The sequence below is a fragment of the Coffea eugenioides genome, chromosome 8 (genome assembly GCF_003713205.1).
Source record: "Coffea eugenioides isolate CCC68of chromosome 8, Ceug_1.0, whole genome shotgun sequence".
NCBI lineage: Eukaryota > Viridiplantae > Streptophyta > Magnoliopsida > Gentianales > Rubiaceae > Coffea > Coffea eugenioides.
Genome location: NC_040042.1, coordinates 2,212,534 through 2,231,951, shown reverse-complemented (window position 1 = coordinate 2,231,951; position 19,418 = coordinate 2,212,534). Strand labels below are relative to the sequence as shown.

At 35.7% G+C, this 19,418-nt stretch overlaps 2 protein-coding genes across 2 annotated transcripts; both read right to left on the bottom strand.

The window, feature by feature from the left end:
• Positions 1–904: 904 nt before the first annotated feature.
• On the bottom strand, positions 905–17,513 carry LOC113779940 (disease resistance protein RPM1-like). The gene is made up of 3 exons (XM_027325734.1): positions 17,335–17,513; positions 4,060–4,181; positions 905–3,886 (listed from the first exon to the last, which is right to left on the bottom strand). The coding sequence occupies exon 3, from the start codon at positions 3,809–3,811 to the stop codon at positions 950–952; it is 2,862 nt and encodes a 953-aa protein (XP_027181535.1). The 5' UTR covers positions 3,812–3,886; positions 4,060–4,181; positions 17,335–17,513; the 3' UTR covers positions 905–949.
• On the bottom strand, positions 11,172–14,048 carry LOC113779456 (disease resistance protein RPM1-like). The gene has a single exon (XM_027325037.1). It carries the CDS (start codon positions 14,046–14,048, stop codon positions 11,172–11,174), a length of 2,877 nt encoding a protein of 958 aa, XP_027180838.1.
• Positions 17,514–19,418: the final 1,905 nt, after the last annotated feature.

Below are 19,418 nucleotides of genomic sequence, written 5' to 3'. Positions count from 1 at the left end.
AATAAGAAACAAAAAGGATGGAAGGGAAGTATAAAAAAAAACAAAATGAGAAACAAAAAATACCAAATCTTTTTTGACTACAAATATCATTATAGGTTTTTAAACCAAAATTTTAATGGCATTTTCTATTTCTTATTTATCTATTTTATTTAAATTTCTTCAAGTAATGAAAAGATAAATTTGTCAATTTATTGGTTTGATTTTGACCTTTTACTTTTGATCGTTAGTTTTAATGAAAAAAAAATTAAAGGTGATACTTTAATTCAAACATGAGGAGATTATGTGGTAAAGTACCTAATCATAGGGGATAAAATGCAATTTACCCAACTTAATATCAGCTAGCCCTTACATTGCTAAAGCAAATGGGTCAGTGGTTGCTCTTAATTGCCAAGTACCAACATACATATACCGAGATCATCCGCATTTTTGTTCCTAATTGCCAGCATATACCACATCTTTTGATTTTCCAATAAATACTGCAAAAAAAAAAAAAAGTAACGACACTGGCATATACTACTCAAAGATTATTGATTGTTCACCTAAATTCGTCAAGTTTAAAAAAAAAATCTTTAAAGTGAATTGAATCGAATTCAAATCTGGCAAATTTGGGAAGGAAAGAGCAGATTTGTACAAGCAGAAGTGAGGATAAATTGGGTTTACGTATTATCTTTGACCAAAATTTAAAATTGATTGTTTGCTAAATCAATTAAAGAAAAGATAAAAGAGTAATAGTATACAGTACATTAACAACATCAAGCATTATACACAATACATACAATAAATAAGAAGGTAAGACACAGAAGATGATGAACTTCTCTCACGGACGTCGAAGGGGAAAAAATTACTAATAAAAAATAAAAACAAAAGAAGAGAAACCAGTGTTGTCCACAAACTAGAGAAAGGGCAGCCACGGCGGCTACTGCTACTGCTACTGCTGCTGCTGCTGCTGCTATGTTTTCTTCTTCTCCTCCCACAGGTTGCGGTGTCTCCATTTCCTATCATCTGTATAGTAACCAATGAAAATTTCAGGAATATGTGCGATTCTTGTGTAATCTTCACTTTCTTCCTTCTGATTCTCTAACAGCTTCTCTCTCAATTGAGAACTCATCTCAGCCAAAATCAGCCGTTGAAGCTGGATCAAGTGCTGGATACCCAAAGGCAACTCCTCTAGTAATGGAAGTAGCCGCAAAAATAGTGTTTGTAGACGAGGCAATGCACCCTCCTCCACTCTCATCCATCTCAACCCTTCCAATCTCTTTAATTGCATCCACTTCAGATTTAGGAACCCTCCAGCCTGGAAACACAACCCTTCTCCCTGGTAAGATCCACAGAAATTAATTTCACCCAAATTGGGCAAATGTTGGAGGGATTCAAGCGGATCCTCCTCGCCTCTTAACCTGCTCCAATTCAAATCTATTCTTACCAAGCCGTGAAGATGAGCTACCCATTGTGGCATCTTTTCTAAGCGGCCACACAAAATCAGCAGATGAAGAGATTGAAGAAAAGAAGAAGAAGGATGATTTAGATCGATTGTATCATGATCATCACCATTTCCAATTGATTCAACCCTTAATCTCTGAAGACTGGTGAGGTTGGCAAGGGAGGAGCAGAGTTCCTTTCCATCTTCTCTTCTCAACTTTGTAATATATAGCTCTCTTAATTGGGACAGCTTTCCTATCTCCTTGATTATTGTGGACCCACTACTTGCATCTACGCAGTTTAATATTTCTAGGGCAAGAAGCACTCCCATATTCGAGGGAGCTTTAAACCCATGATATCCATAATCATCATCGGAAGAATTAACTTGTTGATATACTTTGAGAAACCGAAGTTTTTGCAGCTTTAGGATGTCCATGGGTAATTCCCTAACTCCAGTATCTCCCAAATCAAGAAACTCCAAATGTTGAAGCTTTCCAATGGCTTTTGGGACTCTCTCCACTCTTGTACCATATAGGTCCAGATGCTTGAGATGAAACATCTTGAAAATCTCATTTGGTATTTCCTCCTGTGTCTCTTGACCATGAAAATCCAAAACCTTTAACAGCTTACTACTCCTTGAAATTCCAGATAACAACGTTTTGGATAGTAGCGGGCTCATGGATCCAACTGTAATGAACGACCGAAGGTGGTCAAAGCAATAACTTCGTCTTTGTTGGTGGTGCTGGGTGTTGTTACTGCTACTACCATGGACTACTAGACGGCGTACCTTCTCGGACGGCCACGTCGTCGGCTGTCCAGTAGTAACTGTGACCATGTTTTGTTCCCTTGACTTGAGAAGAATAACTTCTCTCAATAGATCATGGATTCGACATTTGTTGGGTATTCCTTCATAAAACACCTTAGACACTTGAATTAGACTTCTATTAACGAGTTCACTGAGATAATTCCAGGCTACATCTTCAATACTCATTCCTTCTCTCCCTTCTACAAACCTTTCAGCAATCCACAAATTAATTAGGTCATAGCATGCTATTTCACAATCCTCTGGGTAGATGCTTGTGTACAACAGACATGCCTTTAGATGCCAAGGCAAATCACCATAACTGAGAGAGAGTATCTTTTTAACTCTGTCCAGCTTACCCGTGCCTTCTAATTCACCCCCGAGACAGCGTCGAACCAGCTCCCATTCATCTATTCTGTTTACATCTTTCGAAGCCAAAAGCCCACCGATTGCAAGAATAGCAAGGGGCAAGCCCTCACATTTATCCAATATACCTTTGGCAACATCCATCAAATGGCTAGGGCAGTTACCACCGTTAAAGATCTTGTTGCAAAACAGGGTCCTCGAATCCTCAACTGATAGTGGCTCCATTCTGTAGACAAAACGCCGAGATTCAATGCAAGAGGCAGAGGCTACATCAGCTTTTCTAGTTGTTAGCATGACACGGTTGCCACAGCAGCTCTCGGGCAGAGCAAATTTGATGGTATTCCAAAATTCCACGTCCCATACATCATCAAAAATAATTGCATACCTTCCAGCTTGTTGAAGAAAATCTTTGATAATTTCTTTGAGCTCGGTGGTATTCGAAGACTCGATCGATTGTGGGACTGGTTTCTTCCCTTCCTTGTGTAACTGCCGAATCAAGTCTTTCAGGAGGTACTGAAAGTCACATGTCTGAGAGACAGTTACCCAAGCACGAACTGGGAAATGCCTTCTGACTTCAGGATCCTCGTGGACTCTTTTCACCAGGGTAGTTTTGCCAAGTCCTCCCATACCAACCACTGAAACAACTTTCAGTTGGTAATCATCCCCTTGGAGGAGCTGAGAAATTAGATGTTTCTTGGGCTGGTCAATGCCAACTAATTTAGCTTCTTCCACAAGCAGCGCATCATCTCTGCTATAGCGCCATGTTGTGTTGTTCACAGCAGAAAGTGAGTTGGACGCTGAGGCAGAGATACCATAGTCGGATTTGTATCTTTGATGACCTTCAGAAATACTTTTGATTCTGGACTTGATGCTTTGTATTTCGCTAGCAACTCGATGACGAGCTCTCAAATTCTTGATGGAGCTGAAAATTCTCCGAACAGAGCCGTAGAATCCTGTTGCGCGATGCCGAGCAAAGCGAGCTACAAATTCATCAAGAATGTCCTCAGTGTCATAAGCAGCATCTCGCACTTGCTTGATCCATTGTTGGAGCGTGGGTTGAGCATCTTCTTCTCTTGCTTCTGCCTCTTGCAGGAAAGCTCTCATTTGCTCCAACTCATCCATGATGAATTGGACCTCTGGCCGAAGCCCTGCCAATAGTCGTCCCTCCTCGTGCAGAAAAGTTGAGAGTTGACGCAGCACAAAAGAGAGAACAGTTTCTGCCATTTTCAGTCTTTCTTTTTAACCTAAGAATGTCGGGGGAGGCGGCTTCTGGTTTATAGGACAGTCCAGTTGTAGTATCTTGAAAGGAAGAAGGAAGAGTAGGTTATAGATTCATAAGCTGATGAACTTTGATACCATATGGTGCAGCATATATCACAAAGGAAAACCGCGTCAAAAGGAAAAGGAAAGAATTAACAAATTAGAAGAAACTAAAGCAAGAAACATGATTGCGAAAGACGAAGCTGCTTTACCTGCCACAATACAAAATCATGGAAGCTATTAAGAAGACACCTGCAATTGGTGGGGTGATCAGTCTTCAGGACCTTCTTTCAACTGTGGGTCCTTTGGTCGGATAAAGAAAACGGTGTGGCTACTGCAGCATCGTACAAAAGCAATGGTGTCTTATCATTTAGCAAGGGAAGGAATAAAGTTAAAACGCGCGTGGACTGGACATTGTTGATTTCATTGACGAAGAAATAAAACTACTACTACTACAGTCTCTTTACTTTAAGAATACAAAATTATACTTAGTAGGCAAGAAGGAGAAAGGCACCCAAAGAGTTGGTACAAAGCTTGTGCATATTTACTTTAACGTAAGCTTTAAGTACTCCCCTGCCTTGTTTTCTTTTAACCGAATAGTAGATGTTTATTCTTCGACTTAATGATGTTGTACTTTATTTGTTCATTTTTTTCTTTTTGTTTTTTTTTGGTCAAATGATGTTGTAATAAAAAAGAGAGGAATTTGCGAAAGAATACAAGGGTTCAAATCTTATCTATTAGAAATTAGCTTCGTTAATTTCAAAGGAAGAAGTTAATTAGAGATCCCCTCTTCGTATTTTGATTTTTAACTCAGTAGAACTTAGCATCTGCTAACCCTTACATTAATCAAACAAATTGCCAATCAATCGTTCTTGATTGCCCACATGTTTCTAAATCTTATTGTCAGCCTCATAATTCTTTAATGTTGGTTTTTGAATTAAGTACATTAGAAAAGAATATGAGTTCCACTTTACTACTAAAATTGATTATTAGCAGAGAAGGCAAAAGAGATTGGCGATGCCGAGCCTTAGCACCTAGGTAGGTGTCACGGGGTCGCTGCCCTTCCATTAGTATCTGCCCAGAAAGCAATAATAACTTGCAGTGATAAGCGCAATTGTTTTTTTCCATAGACAGAATAAATATACATACAATTAGATTAGAAATGCTCAGAGATAAGTGCAATTGTTGAGTCATCTTTATTTTTTGGTAAAGAATGGAAGGGTGGATGCATAGGTGAGAGCAAAAAACCCCCATTAATACATGACTTTAGTCATTCAATAAGAAGTAGATCTAGAATTACAGGAGAAAGTATCCAAATATAGTGTGTTCAATGCAACCGTTATTAGTAGGCATGTCTAAAAGTCTATACATACATATTATGCTGTTTTTCATTATGTAACTCTCTTTTCTATCGTCAAAATAGAAAATCTAAAATTTGAAAATGTGAACTAAATAGCTGCAATGATTTGTTGGCTAATTCCTTAAAATATCACCTCAAAAGGAAATCAATGTGGTTGGCATCCTTATCGTCTTAAAATATGCCTGCCACGCTAACTGTGCACGAAACAGCTTAAGAAAAATATATATATATATAGGCAACAAAAAATTTTTTCTCCTATATATAACCAATTAAAGACCATGTAAATTTCTGCTAACCAATTAGTATTTGTAATATCAAAGAAACCTTAGGGAACAACCCAAGAATTTTGTTAATACTCACGAAAATTGTGGAAGATAGAAGCAATCAAATCAGCATACCAAGAATAAAGTTGAATTTAAACTTAGGATCCATAAGCGACTAATAACTTGGCCAAAGTATTTTATCCCGCTGATTTAATTAACTTCAAAAGTTTTATTGAGCTAGCCTGTACTGACATAACAATTGGGGAATTTCATTTTTATACGGGAATTTCATTTTTAGCAATTCATTTTTTAAAAATTAAAAGTATAAATTATATTGGTATTAGTTATTGTACCATGACAATTAGAGGTGGCAAAAAAGTCCAAAACCCAATAACCCACCCAACCCGCCCATTAATTTTAAAGGATGGGTTGGGTCAATTGGGTTATGGGTTTTATTGGGTTGGGTAAGAACAACCCAACTTATTCATTGGGCGGGTTGGGTTTTTTATTTGGGTACCCAATACCCAACTTGTTTAAAAGTAATTCAAAATAATAAATACAAGATTTAATACACATATGCCCAACTATTTACATTTGGACATGTGTTAATAATTCATTAATTAATTTGTATTCAAAATTCTCATATATATATTTTTTCAATCATTTTTTAATTTTTATTTAAAATAAAAAAGAAATTTGAAATAAAAACTCATGTTTATTTTACTTTTATAACAGTAGTTAAACTTGCTCAACTTCCATAATAATTTATAATGCCTTTTAAAAGTATGTTGTTTTCCTCCTCTTTTTTTTTTCTTTTTTTTTTGGTAAAAATGTCAATAGTTCATGAATTCTCCTCTCATTTATTTCTTAAAAATTTTGGGATTTTCCTTAATAATTTTTTGGGAACCAATACTAGTACTTTTTACAAGTATATAATATTTTCTGCTTTATATTAGAACTGTGGTAATTCTAAAATATTAATATGACCATAGCATCATGTATGATCCTAGATGATTCTAATTAATTAGGTGATGAATTATCTAATTGTATCAAATCAATAAAAAAATACCTTCTAATATATATTAGATGTATATAGATCATGATATTAACTTCGAATCAATATAGTTGGCTATCATTTGTTTAAGTATTTTTTTTAAAAAATTTTTGTGTAAAGGAAAAGTGGCTATGGGAAAGTGAAGGATCCAATGGAGACACAAGAGAACAAGAAAAGGGAGAATCCACTTCGAATCTAGATTACTACACTAGCTAAACAAATTCCGACACAAAATCCTGTTTTCTAACAAGTGTGTGCACAAGTAACTAAACTTAATGAAAGAGGCAATTTCGACAAAAGTAATTGAATCAATGGGTAAAGTTAGGATTCAATTTGCAGAATCAACGTCGAATCAAAATTTTTGAGAATATAAGGACTAAAGTACTAACTTATTTTCTATAATTTCAAAATTATTATACAACAAATTATATGTCTCTTGCTTACATTTTCAAGTATAATATAATCTAGCATTCAATAATTTATATACATAGAATATTACAATTTACAATAAAACAGATATGAATAGTAAAAGTGTTAATAAGTTATGACAAAAATAAGTTTCAATCAATTAGTAATATTAAAAAAAGTACAAAGTAAACAATTTTTTTAGTTAATCTATTTAAATGTATAATTTATTATCTAAAATTCACAATACAAGCAATATAAAATATTATTCTATTTATGATGTGTTTCCAAGGAATTTAAGAAGTGAGTGTGTGTTTGTGTGTGTGAAAATATATTTATGTATGTGAAAATGTGTTTATATATGTGGAAAAAAAATTTTGTGTGTTAAAATGTATGTGAAAAAGTTTATGTATTAAAATGTATTAATTAATTTGTTGGGTCATATTTGGGTCATGGGTTTGAAATAATCCAATATGACCCAATCCAAAATCAACCCAATCTAAAGTTTGACGGGTTGAGTATAACTCATTTAAGTGAAAATCCAATATTAACCCGCCCAAAACCCGCCCAATCCGCCCAATTGCCAGGTATAATGACAATTTTGTAATTTTGTAGTGGGCTCATCAAAACAATGCAGCATGTGCAAGGCTTTTAGCGAGGAAGATGGAGTAGCATACAGAGGAGAAGGTAGGAGCAGTACCGTTATTGATAAGAAAGTGGAGTGAAATTGGCCGTGACTTTCCTGGTTGGATAGTAGAACAATTGCTCAACGTGGTGGGCCTAAGATTAGATTGTAGATCTCATCGATTGGCTGTCAGACTAACACATGGCAATAAAAATCGAGACTTAAATGATATGGGATTAGAGTATCTTGTTAGGTGATCGGAGAGAATGAGTAGTTTAGTCATTTCACGAAATATTAATTGTATTCAAGTTAAGATGGATAGTGCTTAATTTTCCATTATGAATTATGTCAAAGTTATACAATTCTTTTGAATTTCCAAATTTCCCACTTCCACATCGAGAGTTTTCCAATCATATCTATTTAGAATTCTAATTTTACAACTTCACTGCACAGGTCCAGATTTACTTTGAAAAATTTTATTTTGATCCAGATCAATTGCTTGACATGCCTAACAGTTGGTTAACACATCTAAAATTCATCTGACCTATTTGTGCTCTTATGGTACATAATAGCAAAAGCCTTAATTCTATATAACAGTCCTGATTCCTAGAAACAGCTTAAGAAAGAGACAATATATATTGACATTGTAAAGCGCTGTCAATTAATGTTTGTCATTTTTATACGGCAACATACTAGTACAAAACAATTGTCAAAGCCGTGTGAGAAAGTTAAAAGTTAAGGATGAAATACGAGGAAAATTCTCATTCGCAACAAAGAAACTGCAGCCAAAAAAAAAAAAAAAAGAGGAGTGGAGCCATTAAAATCAGTCAAAAAGAAAAAGAAAAAAATAATCAATTACAAGAAACTAAAGCATGAGAGATGATTGAAATTGAATGGAAAGGAAACCGACAGCAGTGTGATTTTGGGATACGGGGCAGGGACGGTCATCAGGTGTACCGTTGTTGAACTGTTCATGACCAAGTTTTGATCCAAAAAATTTGTATGATCCAAATCATATTTTGTACCTTATTTTTAATAATATATGTGAGATTCACAAAAATTTATTCCAAAATTACGCTTTGTAAAAACAAAGTTACGCGCTAGGTAGAATGTGCATAATTACCGGGAACGATTGCAGGCCCTGGTCCGTGATTTTGAAAGGCGAAGCTACTTTACCCGCTACACTACAAAATCATGGAAATTATTAAGCAGTTGGTGGGGCGCATGCGTTCACTCCAGTCTTCCATCAAATAAAGCAATCGATGTCTAAACTTTAAAACGTGGTGGCCTGGACGTTGATTTCATTTCATTGACGAATAAATAAAGGGAAAAATACAGTTAGTTAGTATAATAGGCAGGGCAAGTATACCCGACAAATTGCAATATTTTCAGAAGTTAGAGTGTTTACAATTTGAACTCGACAAGTATGGAAACATCACTGTTATGTATTCCGATCAAGAACATTAGACTATAAATAATTGCAGTCGAAGATCGTTCTTTTCCTAAACTGTTAAAAGATGAATTCTGGGAAGTGAGCGAGGAGCTCAAACCATAGCAACTCTGCCATTCAATGTTATAGATCTCTTGTTTAACAGCTTAGAAGCCGCTTTGGTAGTCTTTTGGCTGTACGTTTAGTTCAATTACCTAATCAATGGTGCATTCATTCCATTTTCTACTATACATAAAAACACATAAAGATTATATGACTATTATGAAACTTTATGTGGCATTGAAGAAACTTATTGTGGGATTACATGAATTTAGCCTTTTTTTTTTTTTACTTGAATTGTATAGATTATTTTAATGCTTTTTCGATTAAATGATATTGAACTTTTTTTTTTGGAGTGGTCAAATGATGTTGTAATCAATAGAGAGAAATTTAAGAAGGAATATGAGGGTCCAAATCTTATCTATTAAAAACCCCCGTCGATTTTGCATTTCTAGTTCGATACATGAGGGCCTCTTCATGTCTGAAGATCAAATAGTACATGTTTGGATTTGCTGATGGTTCTGCGGCTATCTGAAGATCAAATAGTACAGTTTTGTTGAAAGAACGAGGAGATTGATGTGAGCATCTATCTATTTAGTCGAGATTGTCATCCACTAGGTTGCTAACTTTGGATGTTTTTAAGTAAAATTGCATTCGCGGAGGGAAAAATAGTGTATTATCATAAACATGGAGCGAATTTTAGAGCAACTTCAGAAACAATCCATTCTAACGAAATCTTTGACCAAATTCTCGATATAAACAGGTGTGTTAAAATGGAGATGAGGCAAGACTTCGAGACAATGAGAATCTACTTTAGAAAAAGAACCACCGTACCATTTATATATATTTTTTAATATTCGAAACTTAATAGGATAAATTACCTTTTACTCTCACGTGATTTGATGTTTTACTACATATTCTAATAAAAACCTATATAGAACCTCATCATGATTTGGATTAATATGTCACCATTAGTTTTCCCGTTAAAACTAACGGTCAATAATAAATAAATCAAACTAATAAATTGGCAAATTCACTCTTTCATTATTCTTTTCTTTTTTTTCTTTGCTCTCTCTCTCTCTCGGGAATAGAAGAGATGATTTTGAAAACCTATGTTTTGGCTTACAAAATCTTAACTTTCTCCAAATACAAAATAGATGGAAGGAAAATAAAAGATAAATAAATAAGAAACAAAAAGGATGGAAGGGAAATATAAAACAAATAAATGAGAAACAAAACATACCAAATCTTTTTTGACTAGAAATATCATTATAGGCTTTTAGACCAAATCTTCTTATTTATTTATTTTTATATCAATTTCTTCTTTTTTATGTTTGGAGGGAAAAAAAAGAAGTAATGGAAGGGTAAATTTGTCAATTTGATTTTGATCTTTTACTATTGACCATTAGTTTTAATGGAAAAAACTAATATTGAAATTTTAACCCAAATCATAAGGGAGTTATATATAGACTTTTTAACCATAGAGGGATTATGTGGTAAAGTACCAAATCACAGGGGGTAAAGTATAATTTACCCAACTTAATATAAGCTAGCCCTTACATTGGTAAAGCAAATGGGTCCGTGGTTGCTCTTGATTGCCAACATACATATACGTAGATCATCCGCATTTTTGTGCCTAATTGCCAGCGTAAACCACATCTTTTGATTTTCCAATAAATACTGCTAAAAAAAAATAACGAGTCCTTTTATACTACTAGCAGATTATTGATTGTTCACCCAGATTCGTCAAGTTTGGAAAAAAAAAAAGTCTTTAGAATGAATTGAATCGAATTCAAATTTTGTGTTTTGTGATAATTCCTAAAAGAGAGCGAAATGCAGATTTTAAGTGTAAAAATATTTTAAGAAACAATGATACACATTGCGAGTTAATTAGCACAATCAAGGCACAAAAAGATAAAGAGTAACAGTATACAGTACATTAACAACATCAAGCAATATACACAATACATACAATAAATAAGGAGGTAAGACACAAAAGATGATGAACAAAAGAAGGGGAAAAAATTACTAATAAAAAATAAAAACAAAAGAAGAGAAAGCAGTGTTGTCCACAAACTAGAGAAAGGGAAGCCACGGCGGCTGCTGCTGCTGCTGCTGCTAGGAATGATTATGTTATCTTCTTCTTCGCCCACAGGCTGCGGTGCCTCCATTTCCTATCATCTGTATAGTAACCAATGAGAATTTCAGGAATGTGTGCGATTCCTGTGTAATCTTCACTTTCCTCCTTCTGATTCTCTAACACCTTCTCTCTCAAATGAGAACTCGTCTCATACAGAGACAGCCGTTGAAGATTGCTCAAGTGCTGAATACCCAAAGGTAACTCCTCTAGCAATGGAAGTTGTTGCAGAAATAGTTTTTGGAGACGAGGCAATGCACCCTCCTCCACTCTCATCCATCTCAACCCTTCCATTCTCTTTAAGTGCATCGACTTCAGCTTTAGGAACCCTCCAGCCTTGAAGCACAACCCTTCTCCCTGGTAAGATCCACAGAAGTTAATATGATGCAAATTGGGCAAATGTTGGAGGGATTCAAGCGGATCCTCCTCACCCCTTAACCTGCTCCAATTCAAATCTATTCTTACCAAGCCGCGAAGACGAGCTACCCACTGTGGCATTTTTTCTAAGCGGCCACGCAAAATCAGCATACGAAGAGATTGAAGAAACGAAGAAGAAGAAAGGGAAGGAGGATGATGATTTAGATCGATTATCTCATGATCATCACCTTTTCCAATTGAAGCAATGCTTAATTCCCGAAGACGGGTGAGGTTGGCAAGGGAGGAGCAGAGCTCCTTTCCATCTTCTCTTCTTAACTTAGTAATACGTAATTCTCTTAATTGGGTCAGCTTTCCTACCTCTTTAATGATTATAGATCCACTACTAGCATCTATGTAACTTAATATTTCTAGGGCAAGAAGCCCTCCCATATTGGATGGAGCTTTAAATCCGTGAAATCCATAATTATCATCTGAAGAATCGACTTGTTGATATACTTCGAGAAACCGAAGTTTTTGCAGCTTTAGGATTTCCATGGGTAATTCCCTAACTCCAGTTTTTCCCAAATTCAGATACTCCAAATGTTGAAGCTTTCCAATGGCTTTTGGGACTCTCTCCACTCCTGTACCATATAGGTCCAGATGCTTGAGATGAAACATCTTAAAAATCTCATTTGGTATTTCCTTCTGTTTCTTTTGACCTCTCAAATCCAAAACCTTTAACAACTTGCTACTCCTTAAAACATCATATAACAACATTTTGTATAGCAGCGGATTAGTGGATCCAATTCTAACGAACGACCGAAGGTGATCAAAGCAATAATTTTGCATTTGCTGGAGGTGTTGGGTGTTGTTACTGCTGCTACTATGGACTATTAGACGGCGTACCTTGTCGGACGGCCACATCATTGATTGTCCAGTAGTAGTTGTGACCATGTTTTGTTCCCTTGACTTGAGAAGAATAACTTCTCTCAATAGGTCATGAATTCGACAAGTGTCGGGTGATCCTTCATAAAACACGCCCGTCACTTGAATCAGACTTCTACTGACGAGTTCAATAAAATAACCCCAGGCTACATCTTCAATACTCATTCCTTCTCTCCATTCTACAAACCTCTCAGCAATCCATAAGTTAACAAGTCTTAGGCACCCTATTTTGTAATCCTCTGGATAAATGCTTGTGTACAACAGACATATCTTGAGATGCCAAGGCAGGTCGCTATAACTGAGAGACAGTATCTTTTTTACTCTGTCCAGCTTACCCGTGCCTTCTAATTCACCCCCAAGGCTGCGTCGAACCATCTCCCATTCGTCTATTCTGTTTACATCTTTCGAAGCCAAAAGCCCGCTGATTGCAAGGATTGCAAGGGGCAAGCCCTCACATTTGTCCAATATACCTTTGGCAACATCCATCAAATGGCCAGGGCAATTACCACCATTAAAGATCTTGTTGTAAAACAGGGTCCTCGAATCCTTTACAGAGAGTGGCTTCATTCTGTAGACAAAACGCCGAGATTCAATGCAAGAGGCAGAGGCTACATCAGCTCTTCGAGTTGTTAGCAGGACACGGTTGCCGTGGCTACTCTCGGGCAGTGCAAATTTGATGGTATTCCAAAATTCCACGTCCCATACATCGTCAAAAACAATTGCATACCTTCCAGCTTGTTGAAGAAAATCTTTGATAATTTCTTTCAGCTCGGTGGTATTCGAAGACTCGATCGATTGTGGGACTGGTTTCTTCCCCTCCTTGTGTAACTGCCGAATCAAGTCTTTGAGGAGGTACTGAAAGTCACATGTCTGAGAGACAGTTACCCAAGCACGAACTGGGAAATGCTTTCTGACTTCAGGATCCTCGTGGACTCTTTTCACCAGGGTAGTTTTGCCAAGTCCTCCCATACCAACCACTGAAACAACTTTTAGTTGGTAATCATCCCCTCGGAGGAGCTGAGAAATTAGATGCTTCTTGGGCTGGTCAATGCCAACTAATTTAGCTTCTTCCACAAGCAGTGCGTCATCTCTGCTATAGCGCCATGTTGTGTTGTTCACAGCAGAAAGTGAGCTGGACGCTTGGGCAGAGATACCATATTCGGATTGGTATCTTTGATGACCTTCAGAAATACTATTGATTCTGGACTTGATGCTTTGTATTTCGCTAGCAACTCGATGACGAGCTCTCAAATTCTTGATGGAGCTGAATATTCTCCGAACAGAGCCGTAGAATCCTGTTGTGCGATGCCGAGCAAAGCGAGCTACAAATTCATCAAGAATGTCTTCAGTGTCATAAGCAGCCTCTCGCACTTGCTTGATCCATTCTTGGAGCCTGGGTTGAGCATCTTCTTCTTTTTCTTCTGCCTCTCTCAGGAAAGCTCTCATGTGCCCCAACTCGTCCCTGATGAACTGGACCTCTTGCCGAAGCCCTCCCAATAGTCGTCCCTCCTCGCGCAGAAAAGTTGAGAGTTGATCCAGCACAAAAGAGAGAACTTCTTCTGCCATTTTCAGTCCTTCTCTTTAACTTGAGAATGCGGGGAAGGCGGCTTCTGGTTTATAGGACAGTCCACTTGTTCTATCTTGAAAGGTAGGAGGAGGAGTAGGTTATAGATTCATAAGCTGATGAACTTTGATGCTATATGGTGCAGTATTTATCAAAAAGAAAAAGAAAGAATTAACCAATTAGAAGAAACTAAAGCAAGAAACATGATGGAAATTGAAGACAGGAAGATAGGCAGCAACGCGAGTTTGAAAGACGAAGCTGCTTAGAAATTAGAATACAAAATCATGGAAGCTATTAAGAAGACTGTGCAAATGGTGGGGTGATCAGCCTTCAGGACCTTCTTTCAGCTGTGGGTCCTTTGGTCGGATAAAGATAAAGGAGTGACTACCGCAGCATCGTGCAAAAGCAATGATGCCGAATTATTTAACAAGGGAAGGAATAAAGTTAAAACGCGGCTGGAATGGACATTGTTGATTTCGTTGACGAAGAAATAAAACTACTGCTACAAAGTCTCTTGCAGCTTCTGCTGACATATATAACCTCCTCCTTCTGTGGAACTAATTTCTACTCCTTTTTTTTTTTTTTTCCAGGAATACGTGATGCAGAGGAAAGTTATTTCTTCTGAGTGGAACAGAAAAAGCAACTCAAGACCTAAGCTCAATTCAGGTTTCTGATGAATTCTTTTGTGAAATCTAGCCGAGAGTAGCTGAAACTAATTAAGAATACAAAATTATACTTGGCACGCAATAAGCAGAAAGGCATCCAAAGGGTCAGTATAAATTATCTTCAAATTTCAGAACACCAGTGCTTGTGCACCTATTAATGCCAAAAGCCAGATTTTAGCACTTTGGCCCTGTTAATGATTTATTGGTAAACCCATGGACTCGATAATAGTATAGTTACTTTAACGTAAGCTTTAAACATTCCCCTACCTTGTTTCTTTTAACTGAATAGTAGATGTATAGATAATTTCAATGCTTATTATTGGACTAAATGATGTTGCACTTTATTTGTTCATTTGTTCATTTTTGTTTTTAGGTCAAATGATGTTGTACTCGAAAAAAGAGGAATGTGCGAAAGAATATGAGTAAATCTTATATACACTGAGAGTGTATATATTATTACTTTTCTTTAGACTTTATTTGTTCATAATTTTGCATGCAAAGATTTCGGACAAATATCCTTTACGATAATTTGAAAGGTATTTGTCTCAACTCTTGCACAAAATTAGATAAATCTACTTGAACTATGGTGTGTTTTTGCAGAGAATTCTACTAGCAGAAAAATGATCTTCTATAGCAAACCATCCTTACTAGACCTTTATAGAGTTGAAATTAAAAATGATCAAGAGTTTCAACCTTTCACCACTAATCTGTGTATTTGTGTTGGCCAAAAAGTTACTCAACATCAATGCAAGTGTTTAGACAGTTTTTGGATGTTTAAACACACCATTTAGACAATTTTTTAGATTTAAAGCTATTTCCTTGTGTTAATTATGTGATTGCTTCCCCCATTAGAAGAATTTTGTCCAAAGATTCGTAAAGATGTAGTCTTAGATATCAAGCTTTCACCTTTTTGCTTTCCTTTTTTTTTTTTTTTGTTTTCTTAATAAACCTTGGAAGAAAATGCAAGTAGATCAGTGTTATAAACAAGCATTTATTTTTAGATAATTGCCATCTGGATTCTGGAGTCATAAAAGTTTAAAAAGAGAGTTGGAATTTTCAATTTTCCCAGCATGAGTTGCTACTTCAAATGCCCCTTACAAACCAAATATAAACTTGGAAGCTTCTGCTGAGATACTGGCCATATGACAGAAGGGTAAGGAGAGCTTTCTTTCCGAAGACGGTAGAGATAGATAGGAGGGTGGTGGATTTGAGACATAAAGAGTATTGCGTGTGTTTGAGGAATCGAATAAACAGTAGTGTTTTGTTTACTGCTGTTGTCTTTGTCCCCTTCCTGGAGTGGTGCCAACGAAGAAAAAAAAAAGGGGTGGAGCCATTAAAGTCAGTCAAAAAGAAAAAGAAAAAAGTAATCAATTACAAGAAACTAAAGCATGAGAGAAGAGAAAGGAGATAAATAATGCTTTATTGCTTATGCATTTGTGTTGGTTATGGCAACCAAATTCAAAAAAATACAAAAAATATAAATATTAAATTTCACATTTTTTTTGTCTCAATTACATTTATTCCTGCAAAATAATTGATTTTCTAAAACTTTTGAGAAATGTTATTTGTAATCACATTTCTATTAATCATACTCCCACTATCACTTAAATCGTATAGTTTTCATTTGTTAAGATATGTGGTAACATATAAAAAAAAATGGAGTGCAAATTACATTTTTGAAATTTCTACGAAAAAAATCTAAAAATATCATGCTCATGTTCATGTGCAAAAACACATGATTCATTACTAATATTGTAAAAATGCTTGATTATCCAAATAGATGAGCTTTCTGTAGATTGTTGGAGTTTGAATGGGCAGTACCCTTTTGAAGTTTCTCAAACAATCTCGAGACTCAGATGGTTCTTAGATGAACATACGATTGCATAATGGGTGATGATATGTTGAAATTTGTTATTAATTTTTATGATTAATTTCCCCTTTACTCTTGCCAAATATTGTTTTAATTGTCGGATTCTACTGATATTTGGTTAATTGTGTTAATTATAGGGAATTATGTGAGATGAGATCAAAAGGAGTAATTTTCCAGTATTCCAAGAGTTAATTTGATGGTGGAACATTCGGGGCGATTCCCAAGTCCAAGTCGAACTCAGGTTAATTTTTAGAGGTAGATTTTTAAAACTTTAATTTTCATTATTAGTTCTAGTATTGGATTAGAAAACTTGAAATATTATCTTTAATAGTTACTTTTTTTCTATTTAGGAAACATGTTATGTTATTGGTAGTTGAGACCAAATAGGAAACAAATGGACCGCTTGATAGGAGTTGGCCAGCAACAATTTCAGAGTGTGACTCTTGGAAGTAGGATATACTTAGTTCAAATTACAAAACACGATCACATGTAATCGTACGGAGTTGAATAAACCATATAACTACCGCACCACAGTAATCAATTAGTGTTAGCCCCTTGTGATCACCAATTTAATCTATTATCTCACTTTTTTTTTTTTTTCTATCCCTCCTTTTCCAGTTGTGGAATTACTGCAACTAGGACTAGATAGGACGAAAGGCGGCTCATTTTACCAATTAGAAACGTGGCTATGTTTATAAAAAAGAAAAAAAAAGCCTTGAACTTCAAGAAAAGTAAACAAATCTCAGCACTTACTTGAGAGAAAATGAAACCTCTGGCAATAGCTGATCTGAACCTCTCCTGTCAAATCCAAGTTTGATGAAAAAGAGAACACGGGCGAGGAAGATGATAATTTGAATCAAAATTAAAACAATGCAGTATATGTGCAAGGCCTTTGGCTAGGAAGATGGAGTATTATAGAGGAGAAGGTAGAGGAGCAGTACCGTTATTGATAAGAAAGTATCCGGAGTGAAATTGGACTGAACAATTACTCAACGTGGTGGACCTAATACGAATGTGGATCTCATCCATTGCTGTCAGAGTGGCACATGGCAATAAAAATCGAGACTTAAATGATATGGGGTCAGAGTCCATTGTTAGGTGATCGGAGAATGAGTAGTTTAGTCATTTCACGGGTTTGTTTGGATAGTGTATTATTTGAAATAATTACTGTAATATTTTTTGTGATATGATGTATCATGTATGTGAGATAAAAAGGTGATTGAAAATATAAAAAGGTAGGTTGGGAAATGTGTTTATGATGTAAGCGAAATATTATTTGAAATAATTTTGGTATCCAAATACTCCCATTAATTGTATTCAAGTTAAGATGGATAGTGCTTAATTTTCCATTTATGAATTATATCAAAGTTACACAATTCTTTTGAATTTCCAAATTTCCCACTTCCACGTCAAGAGTTTCCAATCATATCTATTTAGAATTTTAATTTTGCAACTTTCACTACATAGGTCCAAATCTACTTTAAAAAATTTTATATCGGTCCAGATCAATTGCTTGACATGCCTAATAGTTGTTTAACACATCTAAAATTCATCTAACCTATTTGTGCTCGTATGGTACATAATAGCAAAAGCCTTAATTTTATTTGTCTGTGAACATTAGGCTGTTGGCCGGCTGGTATATCAATTTGATTAATCGAATTATAGTCTTGCTGGCCTGTCCTTCCAATCCCACGATGTGATCATAAAATGGTGGACGTGAAGAAAGAAGTGGAATTGAAAATATTGGAGATGGCTAAAATTGAATGTTCAGCATAAGACAATTGAGGTGAACCCTTAACCACGTAGCCAAATCCGATCACCACCATCTTATTATGTCTAATTTTTCTCTTAGTTTATTGCAATGAGTAAAAAAACAAAAAAAGATACACTCGAATACGTCAAATCATAATTTTGTGTTTCTATTTTTCTTCTTTCTACTTTGTAAATGACTTTCATCTCAGTTCTTTTTCTCCAGCTGTGAAATTATTACAACTAAGACTAGGTTAGGAATAAGGGACATGAAGTAACCGGAGGATAAGGTGCATCTTATGAGCCACTCGAATAGTACTGTATGCTGAAAAAGCCGCTTTGAAACAAAAGAAGAAGCAAGGCACAAAATTTTCCTATGGTTCCTAGAAATAGCATAAGAAAGAAGATAGAAAGACATTATTGACATTATAAATTCCTGTCAATTAATGTTCGTCATTTTTATAAGGTAACTTACTACAGAAAAATTGTCAAAACCGTGTGAGAAAGTTGAGGATGAAATACGAGTAAAATACTTACTCAACAAGAAACTGCAGCAAAAAAAAAAAAAAAAAAGAATAGAGCCATGATAGTCAATCAAAAATAAGAAGAAACTAATGCTAGAGAGATGATGGAAATTGAATGGAAGGAAGATAGACGGCAACGTGATTTTGAAAGGCGAAGCTACACTACAAAATCATGGAAATTATTGGTGGGGCGTTCAGTCTTCAGGACCTTTCGACTGTGGTCCTTCGATCAAATAAAGGAGTGGCTACCAGTGTACCACACCATCGTTCAAAGGCAACGATGTCTGAGCTTAAAGCGTGGTGGCCTGGACATCGATTTCATTGACGTAGAAAAAAAGGGAAAGTACAGATTTAGTCTCTAATATTTTGCCTTTATGCAGGTTTAGTCATTAAAGTTTTTGAAAAATGCAAATTTGATTCTCAATGTTTAGCACATGTGCAACTTTAGTCCCTAAAATATTGGTAGGAACAAATTTGGTCCCCTATGTTATCGTTTTGAAGCAAATTTAGGATGATTGACGAATTTTTTCAAATATTGGTAGAATCTATTACGTGTGATTGCAT